Genomic DNA, 14,624 nt, shown 5'->3' on the forward strand with positions numbered 1-14,624 from the left:
GTCCACATAATGCATTTGTGGAGGAGAGTTCGCTTTTTTGGTTTATTTAGCTTCCCCAAACGAACCAAACTTTCGAGGCAAACAAACTGGAATTTGATTTAAGTGGACTATGCAGGGCTGGTGAGAATGCACCATAATATTCAAGACAATAGTCCAGAAAATCTGCATATTCCATGTGATATTCTTAATTGTTATAATTTAAAAACCACTTTGATGAAAGAACAGCTTTCTCCTGGTGTCCTGTTGGTCTGGATTTTAGTTTATTTTTTCCCCCCAGTGGTTAATAATGCTAATATTTACTCTTTGTATTGTAGGACAGTCTGTTAGATGTGTTGGAAGAGGAGGTCTAGCTAATGAAGGCAGGAATAGTTCATCTAATCAGAGACACGTGGTAAAGTAGTGTACAAACAGAGAACTGAGAGCAAACCCTAAAATATGCTGACAATATATCTTTGCTTAATATAGATTCAAGAGAACGTTGTTTTTTTCTGTCCTTCCTCTGACCCCCATCAACTTGGTGCCAAATGCAGCAGGAAGAAACAGTCATACATACTACAACGGTTGACATAAGAAGATATAGATTTTAATATCTTTATAAACATTTTTGTGCTGTTTCCAATGATAACTTACTGAACAGTTTATCCATGGTAAAGAAAAAAATAAGATGAATAGCCATACAGCAAGAACGAGAAAGAAAGGGATGAGGAACGATTCAAAACGACGGCTCTAAAAATAGAAACATGAAAAAGAAAGAAGTCAACAGAACAACTCAAACGCTCCCCTTGATGGGAGGAGCCAGAAAACCCTGTTGTCATCGTCGATGTCACTGATATTGTTTTTCTTGTAGTAATACAGTAAAATGATTATTATCAGCACTGTGAGATGTCCTCTCGCCGCCGTCGTCACTGGTACAGTTCACGCCGTCGACACAAACACTTCTATTTGAACACATTTCGAGGGAGGCACGAAAGCTCCAGAGGTACAGCGAGTCGTCCCGTAACAGTTTTGCACTTCCCTCATCAAAGACTGGCCGTCTCGTCATGAAATCCTCGTCTCCACGGAGAACCGCAACGGTCCATGAAGAGGCTCAACTCTGCTTGAGCCAAGTTGCAAAGTTGCTCCTTTTAAATGGTTCCCTTTAACTGTTCATTTAGTCATTTAAGGTATGCCCATGTTTTGTGAGTTGTTTTTTTTGTGTGTGTTTTTTAAGGAGTCCTGTTTTGTGTGTACCTTTTGTGGTTGAGCGATCAAGGGGAAAAAAAAAAAAACGGCTCCTCGCATTCTTTACAAAGAAACCCAGAAACTTCACCTCTGACCTCTGAGGCTCCTCTTGGCCCTGCAACAGGAGGCGTATCGATAGGTCCGTTTTGTGCCGTAGGAAAAAAACGCAAACAAACAATCAAATGAACAACATCTTATACAAGATATAGACAGACTCCTCGATATTCACAGCTTGATCTCCCCAAGAGACGCACGTTTCCAAGCAGATGAAAATAGAAGATGGCAATCCTCGTCATCATGAAGCAATTAGCAGCTTAATCTTCAGTTGCACAGAACAGAAAAGATGTTAATGGAGATGGAATAGACAATAGTGTGCAGAAATACTGTGCAGGCAGAAGGTAGATTAGCACACGAGAAAAGTAACAAAATGTCTAGGAAATATATTTCTATCATCTTAGTAACTCCGTGTGAGTTTAATGGCTGTTCTATTTATGGCCAATGCAATCTAAAGGCAATGGGTTTTTTATTCAACACCTTTCAATTTGATGTTCATTGAGAAACTGCTGGCATCCCAACGCTTTAAAACAAGGATTTGCACTTTACAAAATTTAGAACAGAAAGACATTAAAAGCAAAAAAGTCTCAAACGGAATTATTTGTTGATTCCTTGCTGTCAACGTTACCATCTTCGACACGATCAAGCTAAAAGCTAAAGCTAAGTGGACTATTTGAAGACATTCAGAGCCACTTAGCTAGCAAGTGTTAGCTTGAGACATCATAATTGTATGTCTCTTACCCATACTTTCTTTTTATTGAATTTTGGTTATCAAAGCTCTGGTCGAGTAAAAAAACAAAAACAAAACAAAAAAAGCCCGCCAAGATGTATGGTGAAGAAATCATACTGGCATTGGCAGTGCAAGCTTAGTTTGCATTGACTTCCGATCATTTTCAGTCAGACTTTTTGTGCTCTGAATCTTTCCCTCACAGATGATTGATGCTTTTTGATATTGTCTTCAGTATGAACAATAAAGCTCCCTACAACATTTACACATATAATCACATTCACACACATACATAAGAGACACAGGCCTTGTAGTGCAGGAGCAAGAGAGAGGTCTTGAGGGCTGTGCTTTGCCTTTTTTTTGTCTGTTCGATTTATTAAACCGTCTGAAGGTCAGCGGAGAATGTGGCTGATATTTGTCACTATCAAGGCCACAAAGAGTACTTGGATATGTAGTGAAGCCTTGGATGAGAGGGCCTTATTGTTGGCTTGTTGAACCCCACTAGGGGGGCGAACAGTGGTCCGAGGACACTTGTGCTTTCTCTGTGTGACTGTGCCATCCGGGGATGTGTGGTCATGTTTTTGTCCCTCTGTGAAATCATGGGAGGAATCCTCCTTGTTTGACATGACCTCCTTTGAGTGGTGAACCTCGTTGTCACCCTTCTTCTTGCTCCCTCGATTGCGAGGTTTTGTACAGTTTTTAGGCAGCCCGGGTCTTGAGGGATCCACGATGTGGGTCTGCTCTCCGGAGCCAACTGCGACACCGCGGTTCATGGACGGATTGACTGTGCCAGATAGATTGTTAGTCTGCGATCTGGACTCAGAAACTGTGGAGGAACAGCTGGAGAAGTCCTCCCTGCGCAACTCTTTGAGGTCTTTCCCAACCATGTTGACCGGGGCCTGGCAGCCGACCGAAGAAGTCGAACCTCTAAACCTTTTCAACCATTCCCAGAGCGAAAGGGCTTTGCAGTCACATGACCAGGGGTTGTCGTTGAGGCGCAAGTATTCCAAGGCAGGAAGCATGTCCAGGCACTGTCCGGACAACTCCACCAGGGTGTTGTTGAACAAGTAGAGGGTGGTGAGGCGTTTCAGGTCGTGAAAGGCCAAACGGTCGACCCACTCGATCTGATTTTTGTGCAGAAGCAAACGGTCCAAGGCTCGAAGTCCTCTGAAGGTGTTCTGGTTGAGGCTCCACAGACGGTTTCCGTGGAGGAACAAGTGGCTGAGGTTGTGGAGATCCATAAATGTGTCATCCTGCAGATACTTCAGGTGATTGTCCTGTGAAGACACATAATGGCTGGATTACAATTGTAATGTCTTACTTTGCTGTTGATATTAAAACCTAAACTTATGTCCACATGGCACAAGGTTTCAACAAGTACTCAATACATTCATGGCATAGTTACTTTGAAAAAGTAACTTTAATCAGAATACTAAAAAAGTCATTTTACTGAGATGCTCCAAGTCCTACATTTTAAGACAATAATTCCTGATGCTAACCAAAATATATGTAAACTTTTGAATTTGGGGAGAGTGACAAAAAATATATGTACATTCCCCAAAAAAAAGTTTTTGCCAAGTTTTCTGGAATTAAACAAATAAAACTAATTTTGGTAATTTAACTCAACTAACCAAGAAAGTTTGATCTGATTTGACTTCAAACAATGAGCTATTTATTATTCAGACGTAAATATCTGGTTTCAATGGCAGCTGATAATTACATGAATGACCACTATTAACACAAAATCCTAATAAATACAAAATTGGCATAGTTTCTAAGTTAACATACCAGAGTTTGGTATGTTAACTCTGGGTGACGCATGATTTTGTACATTTGGAGTTGGATATAGATAATTTCAGAATCTACAATCAGCATGACTTGACAGAAGGTGTGCTTTCGTTTTTACCACGAGAGTACATGAACAAGTTCTAAGTTACTACATTCTCCATGTTCTCAGCGCTCTTCTGTCCGACTCTCATGGTGACGTTAACCAGTGGAGACAAAGCTCACCTTGATTAATATATATTAGCTGTTCCAGACTTTAACAGAAACAGCATTTGGACAACTGGAGTCGATGACTACGTTGGGTAGTTTAGCTCTTGTTTTCTGATCTTTGGAGTGTCTTTGCTTCTCATTTATCTTTCAAGAGAAAACAGCCGGAGTCTTCTGTCAACAGTTGCATGGCCTCAGCCCACTGTCAGTGACGGCTCATTTATAAAACATTTATAGAAATATTGCAACCCCACTTAGCAGCGTGTCTCAAAACAACAGGATATCCCTGAAATCTGACTGGCTCCCTAAACCAGAGCTTCTTCATATCATATCTTATATAGATCCAGTGTTTTGTCATCTACTTCATGTCAGTTGATGTACATGATTTTTATCAATAACAAAAAGCAACCTCAGACGACTGCACAAGAAAACTTTTCATAAAGGCGAAAATGCCAGCATGATAATACCAAAAATAGTTGTTTAAGCAACACTAAGCTAATCAGGCTAATCATGTGACTAGAAAAATTCTAAACATATTCATGCGTTTAGTCTGTTTCGATATTTCGATGAAATTGCAATTTCAGTGTGCAACCCTTCTGCACGACCCTGACTGAATTCTTGGATGGCGCGTCAACATAAACAAAACTTAAGGTTGGAATTCAAAGTTTTAACAATGTTGGTTCGAAATGTACCTGCAAGTGAAGGTACTGTAGATTCCGAAGGCCTTTGAAGATGTTGTTCGGAAGAGAACTGAGACCACAGCGGTACAGGTGAAGCGCGTTGAGCCGATTCAGGCCGCGGAAGGTATCTTCAGCCAAAGAGCGCAGGTGACGGTTGTCTCCAAGGTCCAGCTCCTCCAGCAACGTGAAGCCGTGGAAGGTGGACGGCTCTATGTACGTGATGTTGTTGGAGTAGATCCACAGAGTGACCGTGTTTGGGTTGAAGTGCCCTCGTAGCAGGCGGTGGATTTTGTTGTTTTGCAAGAAGATGCGCTCGCTGTCCGGAGGGATGCCTTCAGGGATCGACAGGAAGTTGTGGGCCTGGCAGGAGACTGTACTGGGCGCAGTGTAGCATATGCAGTGACGGGGGCAGGGCCAGGAAAACTTGAGGCCGCAGAGAACCAGCAGGAACTCCAGCCCACAGCCTGGCGAGAACAGAGACTGAGGTTAAAGGTGCTGTCCCACAAAACAAAAATATGAGTGACTAAGAGCAAACCAAACCTGAACATATTGAACATTTTGATGAATTTAGACCATAAAAGTATCAAGAATGTATTTTTTGTTGCTCTTCTGTCATTATTATGTTTCGCTAAACTAAAAAAGAGGGAAGAGGATTTTATTCATAAAGTAAAATTAGCTCAACTCTGTTTTTCAAGCAGCATTTAGTTCCCCCAGCCCAATCAGATTTTGTCCCAGTGTTTGTTTGAAAGCATGTACACCGGGTCAGTTTTGTCACAGCTCCTGTGTTCAGTTCAACAGGGTCTTTCAAGTTTTGCATGTTTTTCAGAATTTGCTTTATTTTGTTGTGTCAGTTGGAATAAAATCTTATGCACTTTCTGTAAAACAAGATATGAGTCATAAAGGCTTCCTACTACATCATAAAATATGGGACTTTCAACACGTCAAAGACATGCCTTACATGTTATTACATAATTCAGTTTCAAGACATGTTTTTTAAAAGAGACACGTTTGATCATGTGTCAAAATGTAATTTCCTGTTACAACACAGTATAAAATAAAAAGAATGTCTCATTTACAGTTCTATCAATGTTCACTGAAGAATGGTGCGTCCTGCCTGGATGTAGCTGCTTCATTGTACATAGAAGATTGCCTCAATTTATAATTTTTCTAGGGTTATCATTTGGGATGAAGGTGGTTTAGCTGAAAGAAAAGTTATTATGTACTATGAATGCCAAACTAGTGATGCTCTAATCCACATTTTTCACTTCTGACACGATACCCATGGTTTACATCTTTTTTTTTTTTTTTGCAGACAGACATAAATGTATTCAATTCTAAACTTATTTGATATCTCAACTCCCATACAGCACATTTAAATACATCAATAGCTGCACAAGCATGGTCTAACATGTTAAAACAACTTTAATTTGTTCAGTCAGTGCAATTAGGAGTGAAACAGCCAAATAAGAAATTTACAAAAACAACAGGTTGACTAACTTGGTAATATATGTAAAAAATTAAACTGCAACACTCTTTCAAATTGTTCAGAAAGTGCAATTAGGAATTCTGAAAATAAATAAAGTATGATGTTGATCAGGTATAGAGTTAGAATGAATAGATCTGCCCTTATGGTTCTGGCACACTGTCACTGATACCCAATCTAGATTTTTTTTCAGTACAGATATTAATATCATATTGATGCATCTCTACAAAATACTACATCAGAGCACAATGTAGTATGTAGAGTGAAACACAAGACTTTATTCACAAAAAAGTCTATAGACTTATGAATTCTCTCTCGATTTCACAAAGCAGAATAATGTCTCTAATATTTTCAGCTCATGGCACAGAGCATGGTACCCATATGGACCCTCTTGCTCACATTTCACCACATTAATCCCACAAATGCGCTGCTGCCAACAGAACGAACGTACTTAAAAGACAACAAACAATAACACCTGCTCCTCCGAGTCATGAGACGCCTCGCTGATTCCAATTGGTCTCATCCGACACATGACAAGGCCCTTCCAGAAATCACCCCTTCCAATATTCTGCCAGCGTCGGGAGACTCTTGATTCCTCGCTTCTGCGCCTGCTGGTACTACTTTCCCCTCAAGAGAGGGCTTGTGATCAGTCAGTTTGTGTTGCTAAATGGGCTGTGGAATCCTTGTCTTTACTCGCAGTCAGCTGCTCTGGAGGCACTTTCCGATCAACGGCACGAGTCCCCGAGATGCACTAGATAGGAGATGGGGACTTTTTGCACAGTTTCATCCCAAGACGAGCCCAATTCACAGTCCATTACCGAGGTTCCATCTGAAACCCCCTCCCCCGGCTTGCCTCCTACTCAATTTATTATTCAAAGCAACGTGGAGCCTGGATACGTTGTCCTCCAATCGATATCCCTCTGTTGCCTTTTAACCCACCCTGTAATTCCAGGTCTTTTATGCTGGAAATTCAGTCGCAGGCATTTTCCCGGGAGACAAGCCTATTTATCTGAATGTATTTTCTTGCCAAACTGTGGCTAAGCTGTGACATTCAGCGTCTGACTCTGCTGACCTTTAGCGGTAATTCTCCCGTTTTCTAGTCGCGCTTGCCGGCGCGCACGTTGAGCCTGCGAGTCACCTGAACGAGAGCGTGCTCTCACAGGCAACAAATCTAATCCTATTTGTTAAGCTCTGCCACTGGGCGACAATGGAAAACGCATGCAACCCTCACTAAACCAAAGAAAAAAAAGGGAAGAAATGCTCAATAAATGAGGTGATTCTTCATGGCTCAACACTATCAAAAGAGGGGAAGGTTAGTGATGAAGGGGGGAAAGTGCTGCACCGGTAACCTTGTCCTACCCTGAGAGAACCTCTGGTTTTTGCTCGCCCCAGGACCTGGATCGCCCTGCCTGTTATGAGCCATGTTCAGATTTTTCACACCTTCAGGCCTTAACGAGAGCACCGTTTCACCACTTTATCACTCTGCGGGTGTTTTCCTCTTTACTTGCCATTTCCATGAAGATGTATCAAGCACGGCACCTGCTGACTTGAGTAAATTGGTGAAAATGTTTGGGTTTTTTTCTCCCCCCCTCTTTCCATTTCTTCTGGGAAATAAGAGTTTGCTTTATTTATCAGACAAATAAGACAAGACACAGTAAATTTTCCAGCAGCACCACAAGGAGAAGTTTGCATTAAGCGGCGCGCACCTGGTGTTTGAGATGTGGCTTCCTAATTGTTAATTTTGGGTCTCGGTGGTTCACAATTTCTTGGGCAACTGACCCTCATACAAGGAGGATTTTTAACAAGAATGTTTTTTTTTTTTAAAGGCACAAATCAAACCTAAGCTGCCTTTTGCTTTTATTTTTGTTGTGAGATTAGATGGCTTATTTTAATCACCTGTCATGGCAACGAGTTTATCCAAGGAAAAAAAAAATTATCTCCTCTGGTAATTATTTTTTGAGGCCCTAAACTTTTTCCATTAAATCCTTCCCTCATGCATGTCTTCAATAAGAATTAGGTAGCAGATCTCTAACACAAGAATTATCTGAGCAGGCGAGAGACAGAAAGCGATAAGCCTGATACACTGGGGGAGCGTGGGGGATTGAGAATGTAGATGTTGCAGAGATAGGGAGACAATTTGAATCAGTGATCGGCTAATCAAGTTAGCACCATAAGGATGCACCTCCTCTCTGCCTGCTCGTCTCAGCCTGTGAAAAATAAGAAGACGTCACAACTGACTTCCTCTAACACTGGAACAGCTCAAAGCATTGACAGCGTATCCCAATAAAACAAATGCAACTTTTCAACTGTAACATCACTGAATGTTAAAACACCAAAAGCGGCGAGAATAGCTATTAATACCACCGCAACACATCTTCCTCAACTCCCTTTCTCTCTGTGGAAGAAATGTTTTATTTATTTATTTTTATTTTTTTACCTTCCTCCCAGGTGAGGCTTTAGACAACATGAATGTATAATGTGGAAGCTCTTTCTACACGCTGGCTGAGAGGCAGGGGAGCAGTAAACACCCACTTCCTTGTTTACAGCAACACTCGGAGCGCGCGCACTCTCCATTCGCAGCTGGCGTCGCGTGCGTTCCCTTCCTCTCTGACTTCAGAACCTGACAGCTCGCCCCGTGTAATTGCACCACTAAACGCAGATGTAAACACAAAACGCAATCGCGCAACAAGACACCTCGTACATTTCCACCACTCGGGTTTCAGTCTGGATGGGGGGCTTGACGGGGGGACGCACTGTGACGCTTCGGGCTGAGATGTAAATGACGCAGCTCACGACGGCGTGAAGGCGTAAAACGTCTAATTGATGTTTGCTCACACGGCTTACAACGGCATGACTGGTTTTCCGTAAAAAGAAATTAAAAAAAGACAATGACGAATCGTGTGGGAAGGCTGTTCTTAAAAATGGATGACAAAGACATAAAAAAAAAAAAAAAATCAATGTCTGTCATATAGCTGCATTGTAAGCTCACACACAAAAAGAAAGTCATTCGGCTTCAGATTGTACTATATAAATAGCTTTGAACGCAGCAAAGCATGTATATGCCAATTGTGCCTATTTGGAACTTGGCAGAATAAAGATACAAGCTCTGATACAGAGAGAGGGAGAGAGATAATGGGTTGCTGGAAATAAAAAATAAAAAAACAACAAAAAACCTTGCAGCTATTTGTGCTCTGGCCCTGTGTGCTAACACCCTCGCCGCGAGCCGTGGAGCTCCGAGTCGTTCCGTGAAGTTTTCCTGCGGTTCCCGAGAGTTCCCATGATTTTCAGAAAGTAGACGAATAAGTGAATAAAACAGAATGCCTGGGGTCCCCTCATCACCCGTCCCCTCATCACCCGGACAGACAATGAGACGCGAATGTGTAGAATGTCAATGACGGATAGTTCATACTGGATTTGCCCTCATGAATAACACATCTTCGCTAATAGAGGAGAAATGGCACGCCTGTACAGCTGCGTGACTCTGCCCATCATTAGACTGGACAAACTCAATTTCCTGTGTCTCTCCAAAGACCCCGATAAACACTCTTGTTGTTTGGCTGCTGCCACCAGTAGACTCTAAATTGTGTCCTCACTCTGCACCGCTTGCAATAATACCCACGGATGCACTGGCTGATAACAGCAGTAAAGCTCACAGGGACCCGTTGCATTGTTGCAAAATTTTTATATATCTCTTTAATTAACGGCTCTGAATTGATGCAAAGTGTGTATATTTCCATTTGGTTGGCTTCAGAAACAAATGGGGTGGGGGTGCACAGTGTCAAGACAGGGGACCTTTGATGGATCAGAAATAAATATCTTCACAGCCACTAAATTATTCTCGCCTTTCAGCCAATTTGAAGCGCTTTACTTTTCTTATTCCAGCGTTCACGTATCCGCAAATGTGACTTCTAATTAAAACTGGCCTTTCCGTTTTATCTTTGTCTGTTTCCCCACATTTCATGTTTTTTTTCTTGGGACATCATAAAGTTGTTGTCTGCAAGCTGTTATGTTGACGGCAGCTGGCAGCTTTAATTTGCCAGTCTCGAGGGATAAAAGTTGTACAGTAGGTACAATGAGGGGTCACTAACCTTTTGGAGACTGGGAGCTACTTCGCTGGTACTGAGTAACACGAAGGGCGACTTGTTTCACGTTTTAAAGTTTGACTGCACGCTCATATCTATTCACATGCCATGAATTTTCCAGGCAAACAGACATAGAGTTGGATTAGAGCAGACTTAACAGGGCTGGTGTGAACGCACCCCAGATGTGTAGAGTCGGTTTCAGGCATTGAAGAATAAAGTTACAGCTTCAAAAAAGGAATATTGTACTTTACGGGAAGCAGAAATGCAGCTGTTTGGAAAAAGAAGGTTTGTGATGTGGCAGTCTTCATTCTTATTAAGATGAGATTAAGATAAGATGCATTTTAAAACGACCAGAGGCATCTGGCAGCTGACGGCAGGAAAGAAAAACTCATTTTTTAAAAATCTGCAACATTTCTGATCTTTCTGATGCTTATTTTTTCAACTTTGTGATTCCAGAGTAAACACAGGAATTTTTATTTAAATTATTAAATACTATGAGACATTTCTGAAGTAAATGCCTGACAGCCTTCTCTTTAACAATTCTAAATGACTAATAAAATAAAAATAGCTTAATGTTTGCAGGATGAATAGTGCAGTTTACATCAGACCCTTTTGTTCTTTTGATGTATGTTTATTTACGTAAGCCCCAATTTCACAAGAAGCTGAGCAATGCCAGCAAATCAACTTCTGACAATTGTAAGCACGGGTCAGTGATTGCACATTTATTTTTAATTAGAAAGGGTGGAAAGAAAGGGAAAAAACCAAGTACTTATTCTTTGAGGATAAAGAAACGGCAATCACGGCCACACATAGAACCAAAATAATGATAATATTTTCTCTCAGGCTGATTCTCATTAGTATTTTTAAAGAATTTCTCTGTTGGCTTGTTTAAAGGCTCAGATTCGCCCCGTTATTTTCCGTTGGAGCAGAGAACTCGCAGATGAACGCCGCCGCCAGCAGCTGCGACCAACAACACTTAGCTCGGAATATTTGTTCCAAATTATTATTATTATTATTTTTTTCCCCTTTTGTTTTCACACTTGCCAGAAGAATGTTATAGACATTGTCTCATTTGGCATTCCTCGGTATGACTGCCGGCGATATTGCCTCTGAATATTCTTGCAGTCAATGAAAGGGAAATGGGCGAAATAATGGAGTTTGTGCAGAAATGCAACAGAATAGAAATATTTGCGGCATAAAGACATTCATTATGTCACTGTGATACACTTCTGGTGTAAAAAAAAAATAAAAATAGTGACTGCTTTGGCTGTTTGTGCTTTATTGGAAAGCACCTGAACTAGTTTCTCCCTTTTATATTTTCTTGGTCGAATGTAACGAAGAAAATGGTGCTTTATGGAAAGTATGTAAGGAAAATCAATGTAGATGAGGCGAAATGGTGCATAATAAATTAAAAAACCAAGAGTATATTTCAGAAAATGATGCTATAAATGGTAAAAATATAATCTAAATTAAAGCTGCAAGCAGCCTCGAACGGCCCTCGCAGCCAAGCGCCGCTCCGGCCTATTGCCACCGCGGGGTACGAGCAACCGCCGCCTCACGCCAGCCACCACAGAAGCTCTCACGCAGTTTTCAGCGCCTCCGCCCGCACCGCGGAAGCTGTTGCTCAGTTTAAACTTCTCCAACTCCGGTCCAACAGAGCCTTCTTGCTCAAAAGCGTGGTTCGGATTTTCAACTCCAAAATCCAAGCAAAATGTTGAGCGTAGTCCAGTTCTGTGGCTCCAAAAAGCAGGCAAAATGTTCAGGAAAACTTCGCAGCTCCAGCTGTCGCCGGCTGACTGTTATTACGTAGCGTCGATCTGTTTTCTCATTGATGGAGTACCACTGCCTCCTGCTGGGACAATTCTGGTATTGCACTAGCAGTACCAGTATATCGCCACAAGGTGCCAGTGGTACTCCATCAACACTGACCCCAGTGTGTTCTTACTTCGCTGTGTCATAAGTTTTGCAGAATGACTTTGTTTGTATTATTCTAGCAAAAATGAATGAATGTTTGTACTTTAACCCACAAAATAAACTTATATATATAAAAAGTTATAATAATGTATATTTAAATAATTAATAACAACATAACCTATGGGCTGCTGTTTTCTAGGGGGCGCTATAGAGAAATTAGGCCACGCCCACCAAATATTGTGATGGATTCCTGTCGGGGAGTGGATGAAGATCCATCCTTGTGAGTTTGGAGCAGCTGCGCCCAAAAATGTGGAATTGAGAGCCAAACGTATGGCGATGGCGTTACAGGTCACTTCGCCACGCCGCCACGCCCACCTGCTCCATCGTAGCTGGTCGGGGTTGAAATCCTCAATACACCAACATGTCTTCAGTGTCTTGTCACAGTTTCATGTTGATGAGGTAAAAGGGTCAGATAGCGACCTTTCACAGTAAAACATGACACTTCCTGTTCTCAGGGGGCGTTGCCTAAGTGATGTCATCACTCGACCATAGGATGTTGTAGGACACCCGATGATGATCAATCACTGAAACTTTGGTGCCTTTGTGAGTTTCTGTGTAGGAGATATAGCAGTTTATTTTTTATGGGGAGTAGGTGAACTTTGACCCCTGCCAACCCCCTTCAGCATACTCAAAAACTCACCGTTTTGATAACTTTAGATGAGACATGCCTTATGAACAGACTGACCGAGTTTGAAGCGATCAATCGAAATCCCTGGGAGGAGTTCGATCAAATACGAAGGCTGCAAACTGCAAAAATGGGTCAAAATCCGAACTTCAATCCAAAATGGCCGACTTCCTGTGGGGTTTAGACCATGGCTCCAAGAGACTTTTTTGTAAGTCCAGACAAGGTACACACGTGTACAAAGTTTCGTAATTGTAGGTTAAAGCATGGCTTGGGGCTGATCATTTAAAGTTTTCTAGGGGGCGCTATAGAGAAATTAGGCCACGCCCACCAAATATTGTGATGGATTCCTGTCCGGGAGTAAATGACTGTCCATCCTTGTGAATGTGGAGCAGCTGCGCCCGAAAATGTGGAATTGAGAGCCAAACGTATGGCGATGGCGTTACAGGTCACTTCGCCACGCCGCCACGCCCACCTGCTCCATCGAAGCTGGTCGGGGTTGGAATCCTCAATACACCAACATGTTTTCTGTGTCTTGGCACAGTTTCATGTTGATGAGGTCATAGGGGTCAGATAGTGACAGTTCACAGTAAAACATTACACTTCCTGTTCTCAGGGGGCGTGGCCTAAGTGATGTCATCATTCGACCATAGGGTATTGTAGGGCAGCCGATGATGATCAATCACAGTAACTTTGGTGCCTCTGTGAGTTTGTGTAGGAGATATAGCAGTTTATTTTTTTACGGCGAGTAGGTGACTTTGACCCCTGCTAACCCCCCTTCAGCATTCTCAAAAACTCACAGTTTTGATAACTTTAGATGGGACATGCCTTATGAACAGACTGACCGAGTTTGAAGCCGGTCAATGGAAATCCCTAGGAGGAGTTCGATCAAATATGAAGGCTGTAAACGGCAAAAATGGGCTCAAAATTGGACATTCAATCCAAAATGGCCGACTTCCTGTGATACTTGCACTATGACATTAATTGTAAATTGTGAGATCTTGGGGAGCTCTACAAGTGTACCAAATTTCATGTCTCTAGGATAAAGTAAGTGAATAGCAAAGGGTCCTTAGAAAATTTCTAGGTGGCGCTATTGAGCCATTTCTTATGGGATTTTTGCATTGACCTTAAAATACAAAATTTTGAAACTCCCTTTACGCGTCCGCCAAGTTTGGTGAGTTTTTGAATATGATAAAGCCCTCAAAAAGCCAATTCATTTGGGTGGAAGAATAATAATAATAATAATTAAAGCTGCAAGCAGCCTCGAACGGCCCTCGCAGCCAAGCGCCGCTCCGGCCTATTGCCACCGCGGGGTACGAGCAACTGCCGCCTCACGCCAGCCACCACAGAAGCTCTCATGCAGTTTTCAGCGCCTCCGCCCGCACCGCGGAAGCTGTTGCTCAGTTTCCATCAACGCTGCCGCACGTGCTAAGACAGAAGTTGTTGCGCAGTTTCCGCGCCCGTCCACCAGGCGGTACGCATTGATGCGTTCGGCGGCTATCCTTCATGATGCAAAAAAATGTGGTATAGATTCATTGGTTTAGCGAGGATATATAGCTGGCGGATTAATGTAGGTGCGCAATGGAGTCAAAATACATTTCAATGCTGTTTTGCTCTTTAGAGGTCAACAAAGGTCATACGTATCCAATTTGGCGCCAGTCCGATGATCCACGTGTCATTTAGAGCCGATCATATGCACGTGGCGAAGAACTGCAGTTCGTCATTTCTACACCCCAATGCGGTTCGGTCAGCAGCCAGCATTCATAGAGTTCATCATGTTATCGTTTTT

The 14,624-nt window shown here is 42.2% G+C and overlaps 1 protein-coding gene across 2 annotated transcripts in view; it reads right to left on the reverse strand.

The window, feature by feature from the left end:
• Positions 1-561: 561 nt before the first annotated feature.
• The window catches only part of rtn4rl1b (reticulon 4 receptor-like 1b), a 182,350-nt gene continuing 168,287 nt past the window's right edge, over positions 562-14,624 (reverse strand). For both annotated transcript variants that reach the window (XM_055045559.1, XM_055045557.1), the window contains exons 2-3: positions 4,687-5,138; positions 562-3,279 (exon numbers count right to left, since the gene is read on the reverse strand). In XM_055045559.1, the coding sequence (XP_054901534.1) occupies positions 2,395-3,279; positions 4,687-5,138 (1,337 nt within the window). In that variant the 3' untranslated portion in view covers positions 562-2,394. The remainder of the gene's footprint in view (positions 3,280-4,686; positions 5,139-14,624) is intronic.

The sequence above is a fragment of the Poeciliopsis prolifica genome, unplaced genomic scaffold (assembly GCF_027474105.1).
Source record: "Poeciliopsis prolifica strain line A6 unplaced genomic scaffold, Auburn_PproV2 SCAFFOLD022, whole genome shotgun sequence".
NCBI lineage: Eukaryota > Metazoa > Chordata > Actinopteri > Cyprinodontiformes > Poeciliidae > Poeciliopsis > Poeciliopsis prolifica.